Source organism: Prunus persica, chromosome G4 (genome assembly GCF_000346465.2).
Source record: "Prunus persica cultivar Lovell chromosome G4, Prunus_persica_NCBIv2, whole genome shotgun sequence".
Taxonomy (NCBI): domain Eukaryota; kingdom Viridiplantae; phylum Streptophyta; class Magnoliopsida; order Rosales; family Rosaceae; genus Prunus; species Prunus persica.
In genome coordinates, this window is record NC_034012.1 from 11,175,503 (window position 1) to 11,194,052 (window position 18,550).

The 18,550-nt window shown below is 36.5% G+C and overlaps 3 protein-coding genes and 1 non-coding gene across 4 annotated transcripts; 1 reads left to right on the forward strand and 3 right to left on the reverse strand.

Moving 5' to 3' along the window:
* On the reverse strand, positions 29-100 carry TRNAQ-CUG. Its single transcript has one exon. It is a non-coding gene; the product is annotated as a tRNA-Gln (tRNA).
* On the reverse strand, positions 2,500-4,679 carry LOC18780468. Its single transcript, XM_007211632.2, has one exon. The coding sequence runs from the start codon at positions 3,845-3,847 to the stop codon at positions 2,945-2,947; it is 903 nt and encodes a 300-aa protein (XP_007211694.1). The 5' UTR covers positions 3,848-4,679; the 3' UTR covers positions 2,500-2,944.
* On the reverse strand, positions 9,843-14,702 carry LOC18778480 (PAP-specific phosphatase HAL2-like). The gene is made up of 4 exons (XM_007211366.2): positions 14,049-14,702; positions 11,868-12,555; positions 10,772-11,133; positions 9,843-10,107 (listed from the first exon to the last, which is right to left on the reverse strand). The coding sequence occupies exons 1-3, from the start codon at positions 14,200-14,202 to the stop codon at positions 10,830-10,832; spliced, it is 1,146 nt and encodes a 381-aa protein (XP_007211428.1). The 5' UTR covers positions 14,203-14,702; the 3' UTR covers positions 9,843-10,107; positions 10,772-10,829.
* Positions 17,448-18,187, forward strand: LOC18778231. Its single transcript, XM_020562616.1, has one exon. The coding sequence runs from the start codon at positions 17,623-17,625 to the stop codon at positions 17,827-17,829; it is 207 nt and encodes a 68-aa protein (XP_020418205.1). The 5' UTR covers positions 17,448-17,622; the 3' UTR covers positions 17,830-18,187.

Below are 18,550 nucleotides of genomic sequence, written 5' to 3' on the forward strand. Positions count from 1 at the left end.
AAATAAGGCAGTAAAAAGAAGTACAAAAAGGTCCCACCGAGATTTGAACTCGGGTTACTGGATTCAGAGTCCAATGTCCTAACCACTAGACCATGGGACCGATGCGTTCAATGTTTACATCATTCGATATTTGTTTAACTACTGCGATGAAGGTCCCACAGTTTGCAATAAGATACTCGTCTATAGTCTATAGACTCTATACCAACTTATTGCCCCAAAGGAAAATTCTTCGGCCAGTCCGTACAATAACCCCGACAAATAAGCAAAAAAATTTTTGGAACTGTGGAACTTAATAATTTACAGCTATGCAACTCAATAATTTACTTACTTGACTTGAGATGTGCAACAATTTACCTTTACTAAATGAAAAGGAAAAAATAAGGTAGACATGAACTATAAAATGATGTGTGAGAGAGAGCTATGCAAAATCACAGACCCCCAGAAAGTTACATTACATGTAATCTTATCCAAGAATGTTCCCAACTAACTCGTTTCCCATTTTGTTTCCCTGTCATTTGCTCTGCGATGGTGACCAGACAACGGATGTCAGTAATCTACTTTTAATCAACTTTGGCCAATCACAAATATTCTATATCATACTTATTAACTAAAAGGAATCTAGAAAATATAAAGAAGATGCCAATCGCAGATCTGTTTTAAAATTTTCTAATTTCTTTTGTTTGTAATTACGTCCATAGTTATCAAAACTTCTCCAAATAGGACGAATTTTTTTGTAATTTGTTCAGGGTCCAAGTGGTATGTCTAGCCACCCCACTTTCAACTAACATATTATTATCTTCAACTTATAATCATTGTTGAAAATTCATATACGGAGTGTTAATAACAGTTTTCTTACTTTAATACTCTTACTGTATGTCGACTTAATTTTTTTAAATTCAAAATTCATAATTTAATCAATTAAATCAAGATAGTTAATTGCACCGTCAACAATTCCTCATCAAGCATGCACTTCAGCAGAAAAATTTGTATGAAATTGGGATATCACTGTTTTGTTATCCCCAACTAATCACAAATGATCACGTGAAAAAATTATCACACGTAACATGTCGTAATTGGTTAAAAATAGCAAAATAGTGTTATCCCCGTTTCAGACAAGAGGAGCTCATGCACCAAATCTCTCACTTTTTTATTTTTTATTTGTTTATTTTTTCATTTTGCCATGAAACAAATAATTCCCCATGAAATGGAACAGTCCAAAAGGGTGAGCGTATGCAATTGCAAACGGAGGATGGATAGGGGAGCATTAAAGTTATGGTCCCAAAACCAACTACCAAAAAAAAAAGGCAAAAAGATGGTGGCGTTGGCATTGAAGTTTAATGAAGGAAAGAGGTTGCCTAAAAATAATTGGGCAACACACATGGCATTATTTATGCTTTGTAGAGAGGACAAGAACCCACGATGGACACATGCTGCAATTACGATGTTTGAGAAATTGACAATAAAATTCACAACCTGCTGAACTATATGGAGTCGGGTATATTAATTATGTACCTCATCTACATATCTAATGTAATGTGTACTTCTCAAATCAAATCAAATTAGCATATCATGTTAAAATGTGAGACATCGAACCCAAGAGTGAATGATAGTGCTTCCGTTCTCTGGTGTGAGATTCTCGACAAATTTAATTCATTCTGTGAAGTAAAATGTGATGTAAATTTGTATTGCATGGTATTAACACCAGAGTTGAAGGAGAAGGAGGTGTCCTTGCTATTTTTATGGACTTCACGAGATTGTTGAATGAAATTTGACATATTCGTGCACGGATGTGTAGTTTTGAGAAGAAGATGCTGGATGAAATTGGATTTAATTCCCATACCAAACTCATTCCCTCCCAACAACATTGCATTACATTGCATGCTTGAATGCTTCACCTTCACCATCAAAGAGATCCATGATTGAGACTTCACAACAGCCCCCCCAACCCTACATCACCATTCACAACCTCCACAACACATTTGCATTGCATCCCACCAAAAATATCACCATCTTTTTCATTTCCATCACCTCTCAAGAGCTGATTGGTCTTACTTAGGAAATGTAGGAAAGAAAAAAAAAAAAATATAGGTACAGTCCCGATCAAACTAATTTCCAAATTCAAGCTAAACACCACCACTCAAACTTTTTGAAACCCACAAAAGTCCACCTCTCATTATTAATTTATTATTAAATCTAATCTAAACAGATGTTTATTTGCCACAATAAAAGCAAAACCCTATCTTAAACTCATTGGCTATAACAAAACAAAACAAAGAAAACCCCTTTTTTCATCATGCTCGCATGGCGACTACAACATCATTAGCCTCACCTAAATTATGAAGAATCCACTTGTTGGCTTCGCTAGTCTCCAATTACTTTATATTTATTTATTTTTGCAAATAGTCATTCCAAATATATGTCAGAACTTTAGAATCCGGTTGAAATGAACTTGAATTTAAATAAAAAAAATTGGCATCAACAGAATCTAACCAGTAAAAAAGAACTTAACTTGCAAACCAAGTCTTATATTTGAATTCCAGCTGCATCATAATTGTGCATGTGTGAGAAATTTACTCATTTGATATTAAAATTTATACAAATCATCCACCAAACTCAGTACAATCTAATTCAAAAACACTTAAATCCCATTGTCACCCATAGATCAACAAAATATCATGATATAAAACTAGGTTATTACATGTATATTTGAAACTTCCACCAAACCATCTCTCCATCTGGGTCAGCTTTGCCTCTCCAGATACATATTTATACATCTATAGATTACTTCAAACACAATAAAACTACTTAGAAATAGAACCCATTAATATATTTTTTTGTTTAATTAATATAATTACTCATAAGTCTTAAAAGTTGTTATGTATTCATATCATGCTATTTGACTGACTATTTTTTATGTGTATATGGACCGGGTCCGGCCTCCACATCAGCATCTCCAGTCAAGCCGGACCTCGCCCGGTCCGACTAAGTGCTGACTGGGCTTACGAAACGACACGATGTGGCTGCTCACCATAAACGCCGTGACCCGCTCCGAGACCCGAATGTCCTCCATCTTCAGCTCCTGGAGCCTCCTCACGTACTCCGGCACGTGCAGTAGGTCCCACACCACCCCGACCCCACCGGGCTTCAAAACCCTCACCATCTCACCGACCACCCTCATCCGCTCCGCCGACGCCTCCACCGTCCGATGGCCGTACTCCTTCCCAACGGTGTGCACGAACACAGCCGATACCACCACGTCGAAGTACCCGTCCCCAAACGGCAATCTCCTGGGGTCGCCCTCACGGCAAGTCACGTACTCCCCGACCCCTTCGATCTTGGCCGTCCGTAAGGTCGACGAAAGACTCGTCATCTTGGACCGGTCCAGGCCCACGACACGACCCGAACTACCTTCTTTTTTCATCTGAGTCGCCACTGCGTTTAACAGTATGCCGCGGCCGCAGCCGAGGTCGAGGGCGTGCTTGACCGTTGACCAGTCATTGACCGAGTTGACCATGCGCTGGACGACGTCGTAGTGGAGGGGGAGGGAGGAGTGCAGGAAGTGAGCGGAGGCGAAGAAGAGGCAGAGGGCGGAGAGGGCCGTGACGGAGCCGGTGAAGCCGGCGGCGAACCGAGCCGAGCCGATGGGAAGGAGGCGGTGGAAGAAGAGAGTGATGAAGTCGAAGTAAGTGAGGTAGAGGAGGGACAAAATGGTAAATAGCACAGCGTGGAAGAGAAGGAAGAGAATGGTCTGCCACTGGTCCAGGCCATAGATGGCGTAGATCTGGGTCCAGTCTCTGCTGCCCGGAGCCGCACCTGATGATTTCCCCATTTTCCTCTCTCTGAACATGCTTTGAAAAGGCTTCAACTCTGTGAGAGAACTTCAACAGAACTTCAGAAATTGCAGTAGCTTTCGCGTTTGGTTGCTGAGAAAGTAGTAAATCAAAGAAGGAGAAAAACCCAGAACAAGGGATTCGATTGAAAGTTTTGCTTTCTCTTTAGTGGGTTGTTCTCAGCTTTCTCACAAACCAAATAATGGAGCTACCCAAAAGTAGCAGAGAGAGATTTGGGTGGTGGTGCAAACTTACAGTGACGAAGGTTATCGTCTTCTGCACACAAGCTTCTGCTCAAAATTGCTCAGATCGACTGGGCGCAAAGAGATTTTGCGACGATCCCAACACGGAAACTAAAAAGGCTGAGATGAGAGAGGAAGAAACAGTTAAGAAAATTAAAGAAGGAACACGTCATTCATAGCTGTAAATCTGGGGAGTGTGAGAGAGGTGTAGTTGGAGAAAGAACAAAGAGGATCATAATGAGGATGACGGTTGTAACGCGCTTTGATTCATCGGCTTCTGCTGTCTGTTTTTCAAATTTTAAAAGAAGGAAAAGTTAGAAATTGGGTTGGGAGAGCTGAGCTTAGCTTTACTGAAAATTCCTAGTCTCTCTCTCAGAGCTGAGTGGGTGTGGATGTGGAACTTGTACGGATATTTTAAAAGCGAGATAGCGAGAGAGGAAGAGGGGCAAGGTGACGAATTTGGGCTAATAATAAAAGTGGGAAGAAAGAAAGTAGATATAGGATAATTTGTTGCCGGGAAACCGGCTCACCAGGTTACTTGAGGGGCAATAACAAATCTAAACACTGCTTGTTTTTTTGTTTTCGTAAATAGGATCTTCTATTTTACTAATGTTTTTGTGTGTTGGTTTTGATATTGTGCTTATAAATCAAAACGACACCGGTCTCTACTTTTATGGTTGTGTTTTTGATTTTACGAATCGACATTTAAACGTTATTATAAACAAATGAATGACACTTTTTCTAGCGTAGCTCATAATTAGTTATCATCCAGCCAAAAAAAGACTCGTTTCCTAGTAATCAGTTATCTCGCAGGAAATTATTTCGCTTTATTTTGACGAATACCATTGTTTATAAATATGATTTATTATGGACCACAGAAAAGTTTATAAAATTACTACTTCGCATCATTTCATGCTTAGCTCGACTTATGTTAAAATTTACACGCCTATAATTACTAGCTCTATTTTTACAATGATGACTTTTATCTATCCACCACATACTCTACATTTATGAGCCTAGGAAATATGCTCTTTGGTAATTGAATCCGGCAAATTGTTTCTTTTAACTCCGGCAACCGAATTGAATTTGTCTTTCTTTTCTTTCTTTTTCTTTTTCTTTTTCTTTTTCTTTGGTGCAGAACAAACGGCAACCGATGGGAGCCGTTGATTAAAATTTACATTGTATTCCTTGGACCGTTGGAGCCAAATCCAATGATGCCTAATGGCTAATTTAAATTGGGGGCAAAGTGTGCGTCCCATTAGCATAAAAGAATTTCTCTGCCGTTAAAAGTTGGGCAAATTTGATAGTTACTTAATTAGGGATCCGCAAATCATGGGAATGGAATATCTTGACCGTACATCTGGAGGTCTTATTGAGATTGATGTAAATTGAAGGTGGCTTTATTTATTAGAAAATTGACCAAAAACTCACTTCACACCACCAATACCACCTTGCCGCTTTCTGTCCCTTCCCTAGCCTAGATAGCAGCAGGCCAGGCCATAGCGTAAAGTCTTATGCCTTGTTCATATTTGCCCAATTCGTCACTGCATGGTGGACGTTGTCACATTGGACCCCCCCCATCCTGTTTTTATCTTGTAAATAGGAGCTCGAAGCTCGGAGCTTTTGTATTCCTGTCAATAGTAATATGATATGTGTATAGAAGTATTTGTGTCTGTATTTTTGATGAATTATTTTTGCATATATATTAAACTGTGATTTGTATGAAGAATGAGTATATCTGTAATGGGGACAAATAGTAACGCTCTTTGCCTTCAAACCTGCTTTTCTTGTTTCTTTTTTAATATTCAGAAAAAGAAAACCTTGGTTTTCTATGGTGGAATCATTCTTCCTTAACTCACAATTCACACCTTAATGCATATTCATTTTCGTGTTGATATATATATCTATGTATCGGTGTGATTAGACAGCGCATCTTCTATAGCTGAGCATGCACTCTTCTTGTGTTTCAATTTTATGTTTGAATTCAAGAGGGTCCTCTGTGGCTCCCTAATGTGTTATTGTACACTCTTTTTTTAATAAACAATTTACCAATAACATTTCTACGTGAGTTATTTGCAGCACAATAAAGTGAAATAATGTGTACGAATATCGATACTCTTATAAAATGATGTACGAGTCTTTCGTTTATTCAAATTCGAACTTATTCTAAAGAGTATTTGTTTGTATCTGATACGAAATAGAGATACAAACGCATTTGGTTTGGTGTTCTAATTTGTTACACAAATTGGGGGTGAAGGACACAATTGTCAAAAGATGGCACACCACTTCCACTCCTACTGCTACTATCGTCATTTTCCATCAAGGACAGTCCTTAAGAAGCTTGAAGACAAATTGTTAAAAAGTCATTGCAATTAGTTGAAAAAAAAACAATAGAAAAGAAGAAAGTCATTGCAAATTAAATACAAGTAGGTCCCATTTGCATCTCCCTCTTTATCTTTGAGAAAAGTAGTCGGCCCCTCCAAACGCTGGGAACGCGGGAATGACAGAAAGCGACTGCGTCGTAGGCATTGTAATATGTAAGGAAGGCACGAACTGAGACTCAGACCGATAACGAATTGGACTAAATTCTAAATTTTATTGTTGCGATGGCATTTGACAAATTTTGGCACCGACTCTCAACACTAGCTCAACTGCACAATTCCATACTTTAACACAAAAAAGTCAGTAGGGAGTGGAGTAATTATACTACTAATAACATTACCAATGTAACATAACCAGGTGGCCAAAGCTCTGTAGGGAGTGAAGTAATAATAATACTAATCATAATTAATGGAAAATAACATGGGATATTTATTACAAATCATGTGCAATTCCTATCATAAACATGGTGGAGTTTCTTTGATGCCACGGATGTCTATATTATAAATTTAATTAATTATTCTATCGGTTAATCTGTAACATAATTATGTGTTATATTAAATATGTCTCTAATCTCTTTAAAGGAAAAACTATTATAATTTATTTTTACATGATCGTATTCAACGGTTGTGATTGCTTCATTATAAAACAAATGGTTAATGATCGAGTTTGAGATTAAAATTAATTAAAATTTCATATGGAGGAGTTGAGATTGGCCTTCTAATCCGCCAACCCACATGAGAGAGTTATGCCCTTTCCTAGATGGGGGACACATGACATCTCCCAAATCTATGAAGATTACATCAGAAAACCATAGTTGGTATTTTTTTTTCCTTGGTTTGAAAACAATAGTATATATTCTAAAGCGTGAAGCACCAGATGAAATAAAATTCTCTTGACGCGTTTTAGTACTTATAAATTATGTGTAATTAATTAATTACTCTCTCTCTCTCTCTCTCTGCCGTCTCTCCATCACTGTTCTTTTTTTCTTTTTTTTTTCACTGTTTGTTATCTGCTCATGGTAAAGTCGTAAACAGCTAGACATTTTGTAGTTATTGCTTAAAGAAACTAGACATGGTTTGGAGATTAGAGATTCCGTCTTCTTCTTTTTTCCGTGTTGGAAGGGGTTCTTTGGAACAAGTCCATAGTTTTATAAATCTGTTCCATCAATCAATGTTTTTGTAATAAAAATTATACATTATCTTACATTTTTCAATCAAATAATGGAATTAGGCCATCAAATTGTTCTAGTTTTCAAATATCTTTTCATTTCTAAAAAATAGTTGGATTAATCAATTTTTTTTCGTACTCCAGCCTCTCGTCATTTGTGAAGAGGAATGGAAAGTGACTTATCACGCGCTTAGCGATGAGATTATGATAAATGAAGTTTGTTATTTATGTCATGACTATGAAAAGGTTGTTTATATGTTTAGATCTCGTATATATAACTGTACGATGCACACGCTAATTAAGTTTGTTTTCAGTAATTAAATGATTCACAGTGAAACAATGCCAAATCGTACTTTGTTCGGTGCAACCAATAGTCAAACAAAATTTAAAGACAACGATTTATTTATTTTGTTATTATTATTAAGAGAGTCGCAATGGAAGAATACCATATTGTACTTTTGTTCAACTCTCTCCTTTAAGAGATGAAGATGATGACGAGGCTCTTACTGTGATTTTTGTCCACAGCCAAACCAATAGTCAAAAAACCCTAAACTAGTGAGAGGAAATGTAGACTGCGATTGACATGTTCTAGCTTTTTTGTTTTGTTTTGTTTTTAAGAGCTATGACTATGAGTAGCTACCTAACCCAATTAGACTCTTGAGATCAGACCTAACATTGACTTGTGTTAATTAATTTATTAATTTTATCCCAGTTTTCAAATTTCAAATTGAAGTTTTGTATTAATTTAATCTGTGAACGAATTTGTCAACAAACAATATGTATTATTTGAACATATGAAGGCAAAGAAAATACTAAAAATATATTAATGAAGATATGCTATATGCACCCCACTTTTGAACATGGTTTGAAGATTATATTAATCATTAAGGTATTTAATTGGGATCAACAAAATAGACGAACACGATACTTTAAGAAAAAACTATAATAACAACCATCTAATTAATTAGTTAAATAATTTCCGATTTAAGTAATTTTTTATAAAGATAATCTTTAAGTAAATATCTAAAGATTAAACGGTTCAGATTATTATAAAATATTGCAAAGTCAATTCGTGTATTTGGAATGGAAAGGTCAATTCCGGCGGAAAGGCATCCATGGAGTTTGAGTGTGCCTTCCAGCTGCACCTGAAGCCTGCAGCCCGCTGGTAATATAAAAAATTTTCATATTTGCCTAGGTCTCTTTCTTCCCTCTTTCTATGGTTAAAGTAGGAACTTTCCCCTTGTTTTTTTCTGCCAGGAAAAAAAATAACTGTTTTTTTTTCTTTCTTCAGTTTGAATTTTTTGATGACAGAGAATCACTCAGAAATTATACGTGTCATCTTAGTAAATTTTTTTTTTTTTCGGTTGTTGAAATCCATGAGATTTAGAGTTCAAACTTACGATATTTGAGTTATACTTCATTCTGTGCTCACCCTTTGATTAGTTACTCCATATGTATAGTCCTGTCCCATTTTACAGATTTTCGCACTTGAAAAAGATAAATTATTTGGTGAGTCATTTTATGGTGAGGGTCTTGTATATAGTTCTTAGGTGAGATTCTATCTCTCAATCGTTGAATCAGATTAACCAATTTGATCCAATTGTTAAAAGATAAGACTTCACCTAAAAGCCATATATAAGGCCTTCACTACATAATTTTCAATTCTTTAATTCGGTAGTGGACCACGTCACCCATCCGGCCATTCACACAATAAGGAGGATTCTCTATATTTAGATCCCACAACCTTGCATTTGTCCCACCCCAACGCAGAAGAGTCCTCTTTGTTTGTGTGTATGACTGAATAAGTCATGTGATCCACCAGTCGGACCAAAGAATTTCTCGGTTGAATGGGGACTTTAAATCTCTAATATATGGGACAATTGTCCAATTTAATCAATCAAGGGTCACCATTATTAAATTCATCAACATATAACAGGATAGTTAACCCATTTCAATTGGTTATGTCCAGTCTCTAGTCCCGCCAAATGGGGACTAACTCATCATCTTCGATCTACTTATATTCCCAATTCCTTTTTGTTCCCATAAGAGAAGGCAATTCGTGTCAAGTTAAAATTATTTCTATTTCTTTTTGGGTTCAACCAAGTGTTCATCACCTGATGCTGTAGACTGTGATTGGTAGACGGTTGAAAAAAAAAACGTAAACCTAAATGCTGCCATGCCACCCCTAGCAGCCATCAACTGAGCGCAACCATCCAGTGAATAGAGATCTGTAAGCAACAGCAATATCTTGAAATGCATTGCAATTGGCAAATTTTCATTTTGAAGATCTTACTCAAATATTGACTATTGGACAGCACTACAACAATGCCGATTTTCTCGAATTAGTTGAGCACTTCAACAAACAAAATACTTCCTTCTGTAAACTTAGTCTTGGCGTTAGCATGGATCCGCATCCCACCCGAGACTTTATGATTCAAACTAAATCAACACTGTCATCGGGAATCCTTCTCAGCAATTCGCTTGCCCTGAAATATTTCAAAGAGATGTAAATATTTCTTTGCACAAATCTCAATAATTGATAAACATGAGCAACCAGGTTCGTGAGTGTGTGCATTGCAACCAAGTTTACCATATCGAACGACATAATTTCATATTAAATTTGAATTTTCAGCATTTACAATTAACTATTTATTGAAGTCAGCCCTGTCAAACAACAGTCCCACTGGGTCCAAAATGATAGAGGAAATAGGAAGCAGGAGATTTTAGTCTAAAATTATTAAAAGATTGAAATGCTGGCAAAGCTGACAGAGGGTGCTCAAATACATGAGAGATAGTAAGGTGATGTACAATGAACCTAATTTCGCAAGATTTCACCAATATGATGCTAGTATAAACAAGGAGTATTCAATTCTCTTGAGGTTTCGAAAAACTCCTACATTTGTTACTGAAGGTCTAGGAAGACAGATTGTGACAAAAAGGGATCTGAAATGATTTACTTATCTTTCTGTTTCCATCCATGAAGCAAACAGGATAGAATAACTTCATTGGATAATAACTGAAAGAAGGCTTTGAATCAACTGAAAATATGGCTTGTACAACATCGAGTCATATGGGACAACTAGCTCACTCACACAAGCCAAAGACTTAGAAATTAAAAAAAATGGATGGGCATGGTACAGAAAGCCTTACCTCACCAAAAATGCAAAATTTACTGCCACAACAGTCTATTGGCATGGTACAGAAAGCCTCATAAATTAGAAGAATCCCAGCTGGCATACACTGCATCAATGATTTTCTCATGCAGTGTGGCCCCAGAACAAACAACTATGCCTCTATCAAGTCCTTCTAAGTACGGTCCCTTTGAAAAGTCCAGGGGGTGGCCTCCAGCATCAGTTACGACACCTCCAGCCTCTTCTACAATGACAACACCAGCAGCATGATCCCATATCTTCTCTTTGTACCCAGTCCTTGCAAACTTCATGAATAGCTCAGCATCTCCTCGAGCTATGGCAGCATATTTCACCATGCTATACACACGTAGGGGCTGATTTCTACCATGTCATATGAAAGGAAAATATTAAATTAGAACACAAGCAAAACTAAATAGTTGCCAATATCTTCCAACCACAGTTAAAAAGGAATGCAAAACAACAAGGTGCCTAGGCTTCATATCATATTGCCAATCAGAGAAAGAAAAAGAAACTCAATATTAATGAAGGTACAAACGATTGCAATGAAAAGGAAGTAAAACTAGGATACTTCCAGTAAACTCATTTTAACCTTACACGACTATCGATCGCATTGTGTAGCACTTCAACAAACATTTCATCAAGAAATTGCCTTGAAGAAAAGCAGTACTAACAATTCCAAGCCAAGGGAACATACTTGCTGTTATAATAATTTATATTCCTCTTTATAGATATTATTTCAAAGAACTGCAAAATAGGACCATGAAAAGGAAGAAACAAACAACGGTAAGACAACAACCTATGCCATACTTGTGATGAAAAACCACTCATATCAACAAGCAATACGCTACGTATTTATAAAGAAATGTCATCCAACTGGAAAAGCAAAAGTTTGATTATACAGATTTTATATATGCTAAAGAACAAACTAGTAAGGGAAGTGCTCCTCTACTTAATAACTCATTTTATTTATTTTATTTTAAGTTTTCTACTCCCATCACTGTTACAGCATTTTCATTAAGTCCTGGTTTCATTCTTTAGTCTGAAAACTATCCTAATGGATGGATTTATAGAAATAATTAAGTAAATAAATGTACCTAAGCCCTACGCTGTGAGCAAGTCCTGCTGTGAAGGAGTGGTCTGAGTTTGCTTTCTCCACAGGTTCACAACAAGTAGCCAGTTTGGGGTCATCAATGGAAGAAACCCGAACAAGTCTTGCAGAATTTGGCCACACAAACTTCTTATCTCCAGGGATTGGTGGCTGCATCCATGCCTCACCACTGCCTCTTTTTGCATACATGACACAACCTCTTTCCCACATATCATCAGAAGGTGGAGATAACCTTGACATGGTTTCATGGTACTGATAATGATAGCTGAGCAATTCCTTCTTCATTGGGTAGTTAGGGCACCCTAGTACACCAATAACAACTTTTCCATCCTCGACCAAGGCTAGAGCTACAGCATATTGATCCCCACGAACAAACCCTAATGTTCCATCAACAGGATCAAGTACCCAATGTCTTCCTTTGGGGCCTCCTACTGAGTTGCATCGGCTGATAGCCTCAAGAACTTGAGACGTGTTGAGGGCTTTTGGTGGACTTTTAAGACCATACTTGGATGCTCGAGCTAGGCATTCATTCACAGTGTTCACAACAGCTTCTAGCAAACTTGCTGAGTCAGCCTTAGAGAGAGTTTGTACATCCTCTTCAGCAATAATGGATACATTTTGACTCCCAAAGAATTCAGACAGTATCCAGCTAACAGTAGCTTGCACACTCCAATCTGTTGATGCACAATGCCAATATAATTAGCCAAACTCCATACAAAATACAAAAGGATATTGATTTGAGTTGGAAAGACTCTTATTTTTAAAACATGAACTCGTTATTAAAGCCAAAAAAAAAAGAAAAGAGGATTCTCCAGAGACTGGTTATGTTATTGAATATTTATAATTATACAAGAGAACAAGCAATTTGTGGCATATAAGAGCTCTTATAAAGATAATAAACCGACTTAAAGTAAAAGAAAAAAACCTAATATTGAAAAGGGTAAGATAAATCTAGATCAATTCACGTCTGCAGCTTACACATTCTTCTTTCAAGATCATATAACGAAGAGCATAAACTTCTGTGGCTAGCAAGTACATATATCTTTTAATCAAGCTTCAAAACAATAGAGCAACTTCTAGCCAACCAACAAAATCAGTTGTAGAATTTAACTTCCTAGATAGGGGTAGCAGCTAAAAGGTGGACGCACACTAGGACTATCATCTACTTGAAGAATGCAATCATTTTTTTAACAATAACACAACATATTTCAAAGTTATGCAAGACAAAAAAGCAACTAAATTTGGCTTTCACATAATGCTCTTTTAGATTCTATAAGTTCTACTTGGCAAGTGCTCCACTCCCACCCCCACAATCACTTCTAAAGACAAATCTCACCAAACCCTTGCATGGATGATTAGCAGACAAAACTCATGCTCCATGTATTAGATGTTCTTCATAAAGATCATTTTATAAGAATCACATACCATCAGACTCTTTCCCCAACAATGTTCATCTAATGTTCAATCCCTCTTATTTAAATAGCTCTTGAATAAGAAGATTCTGATCCCACACTAGAGAAAACTACTCCACAGTCACGTAGGAAAACCCACAAAGATAATGCACCTAATATCAAGTAACTAAATTCATAAAGGGCCTATATAATATTTGTTGTCTGTTTGAAAAATTAAACTTATATTGTCCATCATAACTTGTAACATAGCATCGTATATACAAATTACATATAAAAAAAAGTAGAGAGAGCATCACCTTAACTAATAGGTAATCAATTCAAGAATTACTATATGACCCTGTATGGCAGAACCGACCGACATGGACATTCTTACTATTATCTAGAAAAAGTACTACATTGTACAAGTTTGACAAAAATTAGGAAAGCCCAAACAGCAAAAAATTCAACATAAACCAACACAGCCAGATAGCTGCATTTGTAAGCATGTACACGTTGAGCTTTCTTTCACTAAAGTTCCGAATACACTCGCAACATAAAATTTGATATTTGTACCCTTCACTTTGTCACTACCCAAACAAGGAACAAAAGCATAGAAGACGGTTTTCAGTGATATTTCCCAAATCCATCTCTCTCAAAGCCAAATGTCATAACAAACCCACCACCAAAAACCTCACTCCAAAGCACACCCGCTAATATGCAAAACGAAAAACCCAGATTCAAACATAATCAAAGAGCAAAGTATTAATTCAAAGTACCGGCAACAGTCACAGGAGAATCGTCTTCCTTGGACTTAACCAGGTCACTGCCAGCTGAAACAATCCCCTGTTGCAGTCTCTGACACAGAGAACACGCCATGTGAACGACTCTGACGGCCACATCCAGCTCCTTAGCGTATTTCTCACCCTCCATACTTCAATTTTGGACCTACCCAGATGGAAGAAAAATGAAAAACAAGAAGAAAGCAGCAATCTTTGAGATACCCACCTGGGGATTTGTGAAAATTAAGGTTCCTACATTCTTGGGTTGCTGATTTTTGAGGTTTATTTTGTGATGCCTACACAATGGCATTCACTGGTGCATTAACTTTATGCGTGAATATTTTTGAGTGACTCGAATTGGGGGCTTGTTTGGGTTGGTGGCATTCGTGGGAGGTGTTTGGCTCGAAGGGAAGTGTATAAAAGCGCATGGGAACTGATGAGTGTCAAAAAGTTCGGTAGTGTAGTGTCCATTTTGGAGGCTTAATATGACCACAGGTGTCTCTGTCACAAGTTCACTTTCTTTCTCTCTCTGTGTGTTTGTGGAGAATTGTAGGGGCTGGGCCAAAATGGGGCTCGTTCCATGGCCACTCTGAATTTGCCACGTATTTGGGGTCTCAGATTTTTTTCTTTTTTGACCTTCTGGAACTTGACTGAGATTGTGATCCATCAAAGCTACTTTACGTTTGAGTGCTTCCTTTTTGGGAGGACCTATTGGGTTTCAGGGCCTTAAACTACATCGGAGAAGATCTTGGGCTGTCTGTCTGTGATAGTTGAGAACAAGCCCACCAACTTTTAAGGATTATTTGTTACTTGAAATGTTTCATCCGTAAAATTCAGGTCCAAATGTATGTGATCAAATTCTATGAAAATTCAACACAATGATTTATGACTTTGAAACAAATTTTTTTTTTTTTTGGTTGCCAAAGTTAGAAAGGGGAAGACGGGAAATGAAATTAGTACACTTTTGTTTTACTGCAGTGGATTATGAAATGAACAATAATGCTAGGGACATTAAATTTGTGCACTAAATTTGAGTCCTAAATTATGTGCATATGCCATGTCATAAACATTTAATTAACCAATTTCAACTTGGATTATGGTTTTTTTTGTTGTTAAGAAAATCTAGGATTGCATTCATAATTCAGCCAAAAAAACCACTAACCTCTATTTAATTGTCTTTCTAATATAAACACTAATAAGTACCAAAGCATAAACTTTACAATTAACCTTCAAATACTAAAACCATGTCGCACGTTTGATCACAAGTACAATTTCAACCCATAAAATTTAACTAGCAGATGATATTTTATCCTAATTAAACATTACACTTTGGTCTTTTCGACCGTGGAATCTATCCATTTTCATTTAGGTCCCTTGCAAGTTGCCCATCTACACAACACAAGACATGATATGTGTTCAAAACATTTGGGGAGGAGGGTAGCTAGTTGTACAACTAGGACCTCGAAATTTATGGCAAAAAGGACAATATACACTCATTCCCTTAACTTATTTTACCCGCAAAAAATGTAATTGCTGGTTTCAGCGGTGCATGTGCATGCATTTGTGCTGCCACCTAAGATTTCTAAATCGCACTCATGACATTCTATTCATAGCCAAAGACAGTTTGAAAGTTCTTTTGGTCCGAATACACTTTGCAAGTTTCAATTCATTTATTTCACATGTGCTGATTGTCACTTCTTACATATTCTATACACATCGACCAGTCCATTTTTATCATTAATTGTATGTCTAAAAAGTCCGCATATTTTTAGTAAAGGGTTATGAAATGTCCATTAGTGGACCTATTTACTAATGTGAATGAGAAATTAATGGATGACATTGGATACGGCTACGTGGTGTAATTTGTCTACATGTCATAATATAAATAAACGATAAAATTAAGATTTTTTTCCTTTTAAAATATAATATCATTGAATATTCATTTATGTTATAGCGCATATAGACTAATTATACAATGTTGCCATACTTCATCACCAAACTATAAGTACTCAAGATGAAGTAATATGATTCAAAGTACTTTTGAAAAAAAAAATTTTTAAATAAAAACACATATCAGCTTATACAAAATAATTTATAGCTCTAGTCGTTAAAAGTATCAAAACCGAAAGTCGGAGTTCTAATCTCCTCTGTTACCATACTTGTAACCCAAAAAAAACCCTTTAGCAAGAGAGATATATATATATTGAAATATCAACTTATTTCCATCCGAGGAAGAAGTGTTCAAGTAGAACTTGTAATGTAAGCATATGTAGTGTTGGGCACAATAAATTGAGCTTACACATTTCACCGACCGATTGGAGGACAATGAGATGGGATTAGCAGCACAAAGTAGTTACGCACATTGACAGCTTCCTTGTACCGATGCCGTATATGTGTGTCGGTCTCAACACCGACTATTTTTATGTGGGCAGAAGGGTTGGGCGCAGATGATTTGTTTTGTTTTTGGCTCAAATCACAAACCGAACTTATCAAATCGGTTTGGATTTTCTCAAACCAAAATCAATTGATCAAAATGGCCATTTATTAGCTGGTTTTTAAGAAGAAGATGGTGGAGAGATGAATATAAATCCAATTCAAAATTAGTTAACAATGAATTACGAGGGGCGATATTATATTAAACTCATACACACTACATGAATGCTAGGACTCGAACTCAGAACCTTGACTTAGAAAAAGGTTACTCATATATCTTACCATGTAATTTATAAAGTGTAAAATATTGTAGTAAAAATGATAAATAAATTACTAGAGGGTGTTTAATTTTCTTTTATTAATTACTCCAGATTTCTAAGTCACAAAGTTTGTCAGTTTGCAATATAATCAACTTAAATAACTCAAACCCACTATGCAATGCATTTCCTTCCAATCTTTTGTGTCAAAATAATAGATGATTGACTAAATAAATTTTTTATAAAATTTCATTAAAAATATCCATGTATTTATCATAATTTTCGTAGTTTTTATCCAATTTTTATTCATATCGATATTTTCCCGATATTTTCATTGATATTTCCGTATTTTTGAATCACAATATTTCCAAAACTTTCAATATTAAAGACTTGGTTGCGAAGAAATGAGTTAAAGTGTACCTTTCCCTTTGATAAACGCTCTCAACTGTGGGCCGCCATCAATATATGATCATTAATTTTGCAACCAGATGGACAAACAAAAAGTACAGTTTCACAGCTGAAACCCTATTTTTTTACTTCACCACCATAACTATCACAATTACACACCCCAACTGCCCCCTCCACGTGGCAGAAACCCAAACGATCATTACATGATTTGCTAGCTAGAAAACAAGCAGGTTTTCAACTACAATTACATGACCAATTTTATTCCTGTGTGTATGCATATACATGTATATACATGATTTGCTAGCTAGAAAACAATGGATATACATGTACAGCTAGCTCATCTCAATTCTCCACCCTCTTGACCTTTTACCTTAAATTTCACTAGTATAAATACCATGCCAACCAGGAATTAAATATTCCCCAAGGCAAAGACGTCTCTGAAATTTTTGAAAAGAGGTGTTTATATACTTGAAATGGTTTGCTTTTGTTTTCTGGTAGACCAGAGGAGGAAGGTGCGGCGGAGCAAGCCGGTGGCTGGGACATGTTCGAGATGTGGGCGTGGAGCAAGCGTGGCTGACCTAAGGACTTCGACTAGGTTTTGTTATGTTCCATTTTATTGGAAATCTTGGAAGGCAATCATGTGTACTTTTTGTGGAGCCATTCTCAAATCTTATAGATGAATTTTGCTGATATATATATTAATATTATAGTTTTGGTTCTCTCTCTCTCTCTCTCTCTCTAACTTTTCTGTATGTTAGGTTTGAGGTCGGGACTGTTTTGATGATGAGCTGAAAGTTAGGCTCAGTACTGTACTTCACGTTTGTTTGTTCGGGGCTGCATAGAGCTGTAAATATAGGCTGCTGATTGTTAATCTTGGAGAAGATGATAATGAAGGGAAATTTTCTATCTGTTTAGTGTTCGAACAAATATCAAGTTGTTCAATCATATCCACAGCTCCGGGATGTGCTGTTTTTCAGGTTTTTTTGTTGTTGTTGGTTTTGTTATAAAATCAAAGCAAGAAATGGGTTTTATCGTAAATTTCTCTTTTTTAAAATTTATATTATCGTATCCATAACCAAAACCATGAAATAGTTTTTTTTTTTCTTTCTCTTCTCTGATTCTTTGCCATGCTACTCCTTTAGCATTTCCTAAGGTACTAGTTCTATTCTGTCCTAGCTATTAATGATAGACAAAGACTGTCTACTTTATAGCTAACCCATCTCCTAATTTATGGCTCTTATTAGGGTTAACTTGGTGTCGCTATAACACCTAATAATTCATGCAAGGGAATTCCGCAATGAATTGGTCTTCTTAGTATTTTCAATTTTCTCAATCTAAACTCCCTTTCACACGAGGTTGGCTCCTTAAAACTAAGGAGTCTCTCCTCAAAATAAAAAGTTA

What these genes read in the sequence shown, in the direction of transcription:
- LOC18778231 (XM_020562616.1), top strand. Translation starts at nt 17,623, where the DNA reads ATGGTTTGCTTTTGTTTTCTGGTAGACCAGAGGAGGAAGGTGCGGCGG.
- LOC18780468 (XM_007211632.2), bottom strand. Translation starts at nt 3,847, where the DNA reads ATGTTCAGAGAGAGGAAAATGGGGAAATCATCAGGTGCGGCTCCGGGC.
- LOC18778480 (XM_007211366.2), bottom strand. Translation starts at nt 14,202, where the DNA reads ATGGAGGGTGAGAAATACGCTAAGGAGCTGGATGTGGCCGTCAGAGTC. An exon ending in TTCTCCTGTGACTGTTGCCG is followed by an intron (nt 12,556 to 14,048) that starts GTACTTTGAATT and finishes GTGCATCAACAG; the next exon opens with ATTGGAGTGTGCAAGCTACT. An exon ending in GCTCACAGCGTAGGGCTTAG is followed by an intron (nt 11,134 to 11,867) that starts GTACATTTATTT and finishes ATGACATGGTAG; the next exon opens with AAATCAGCCCCTACGTGTGT.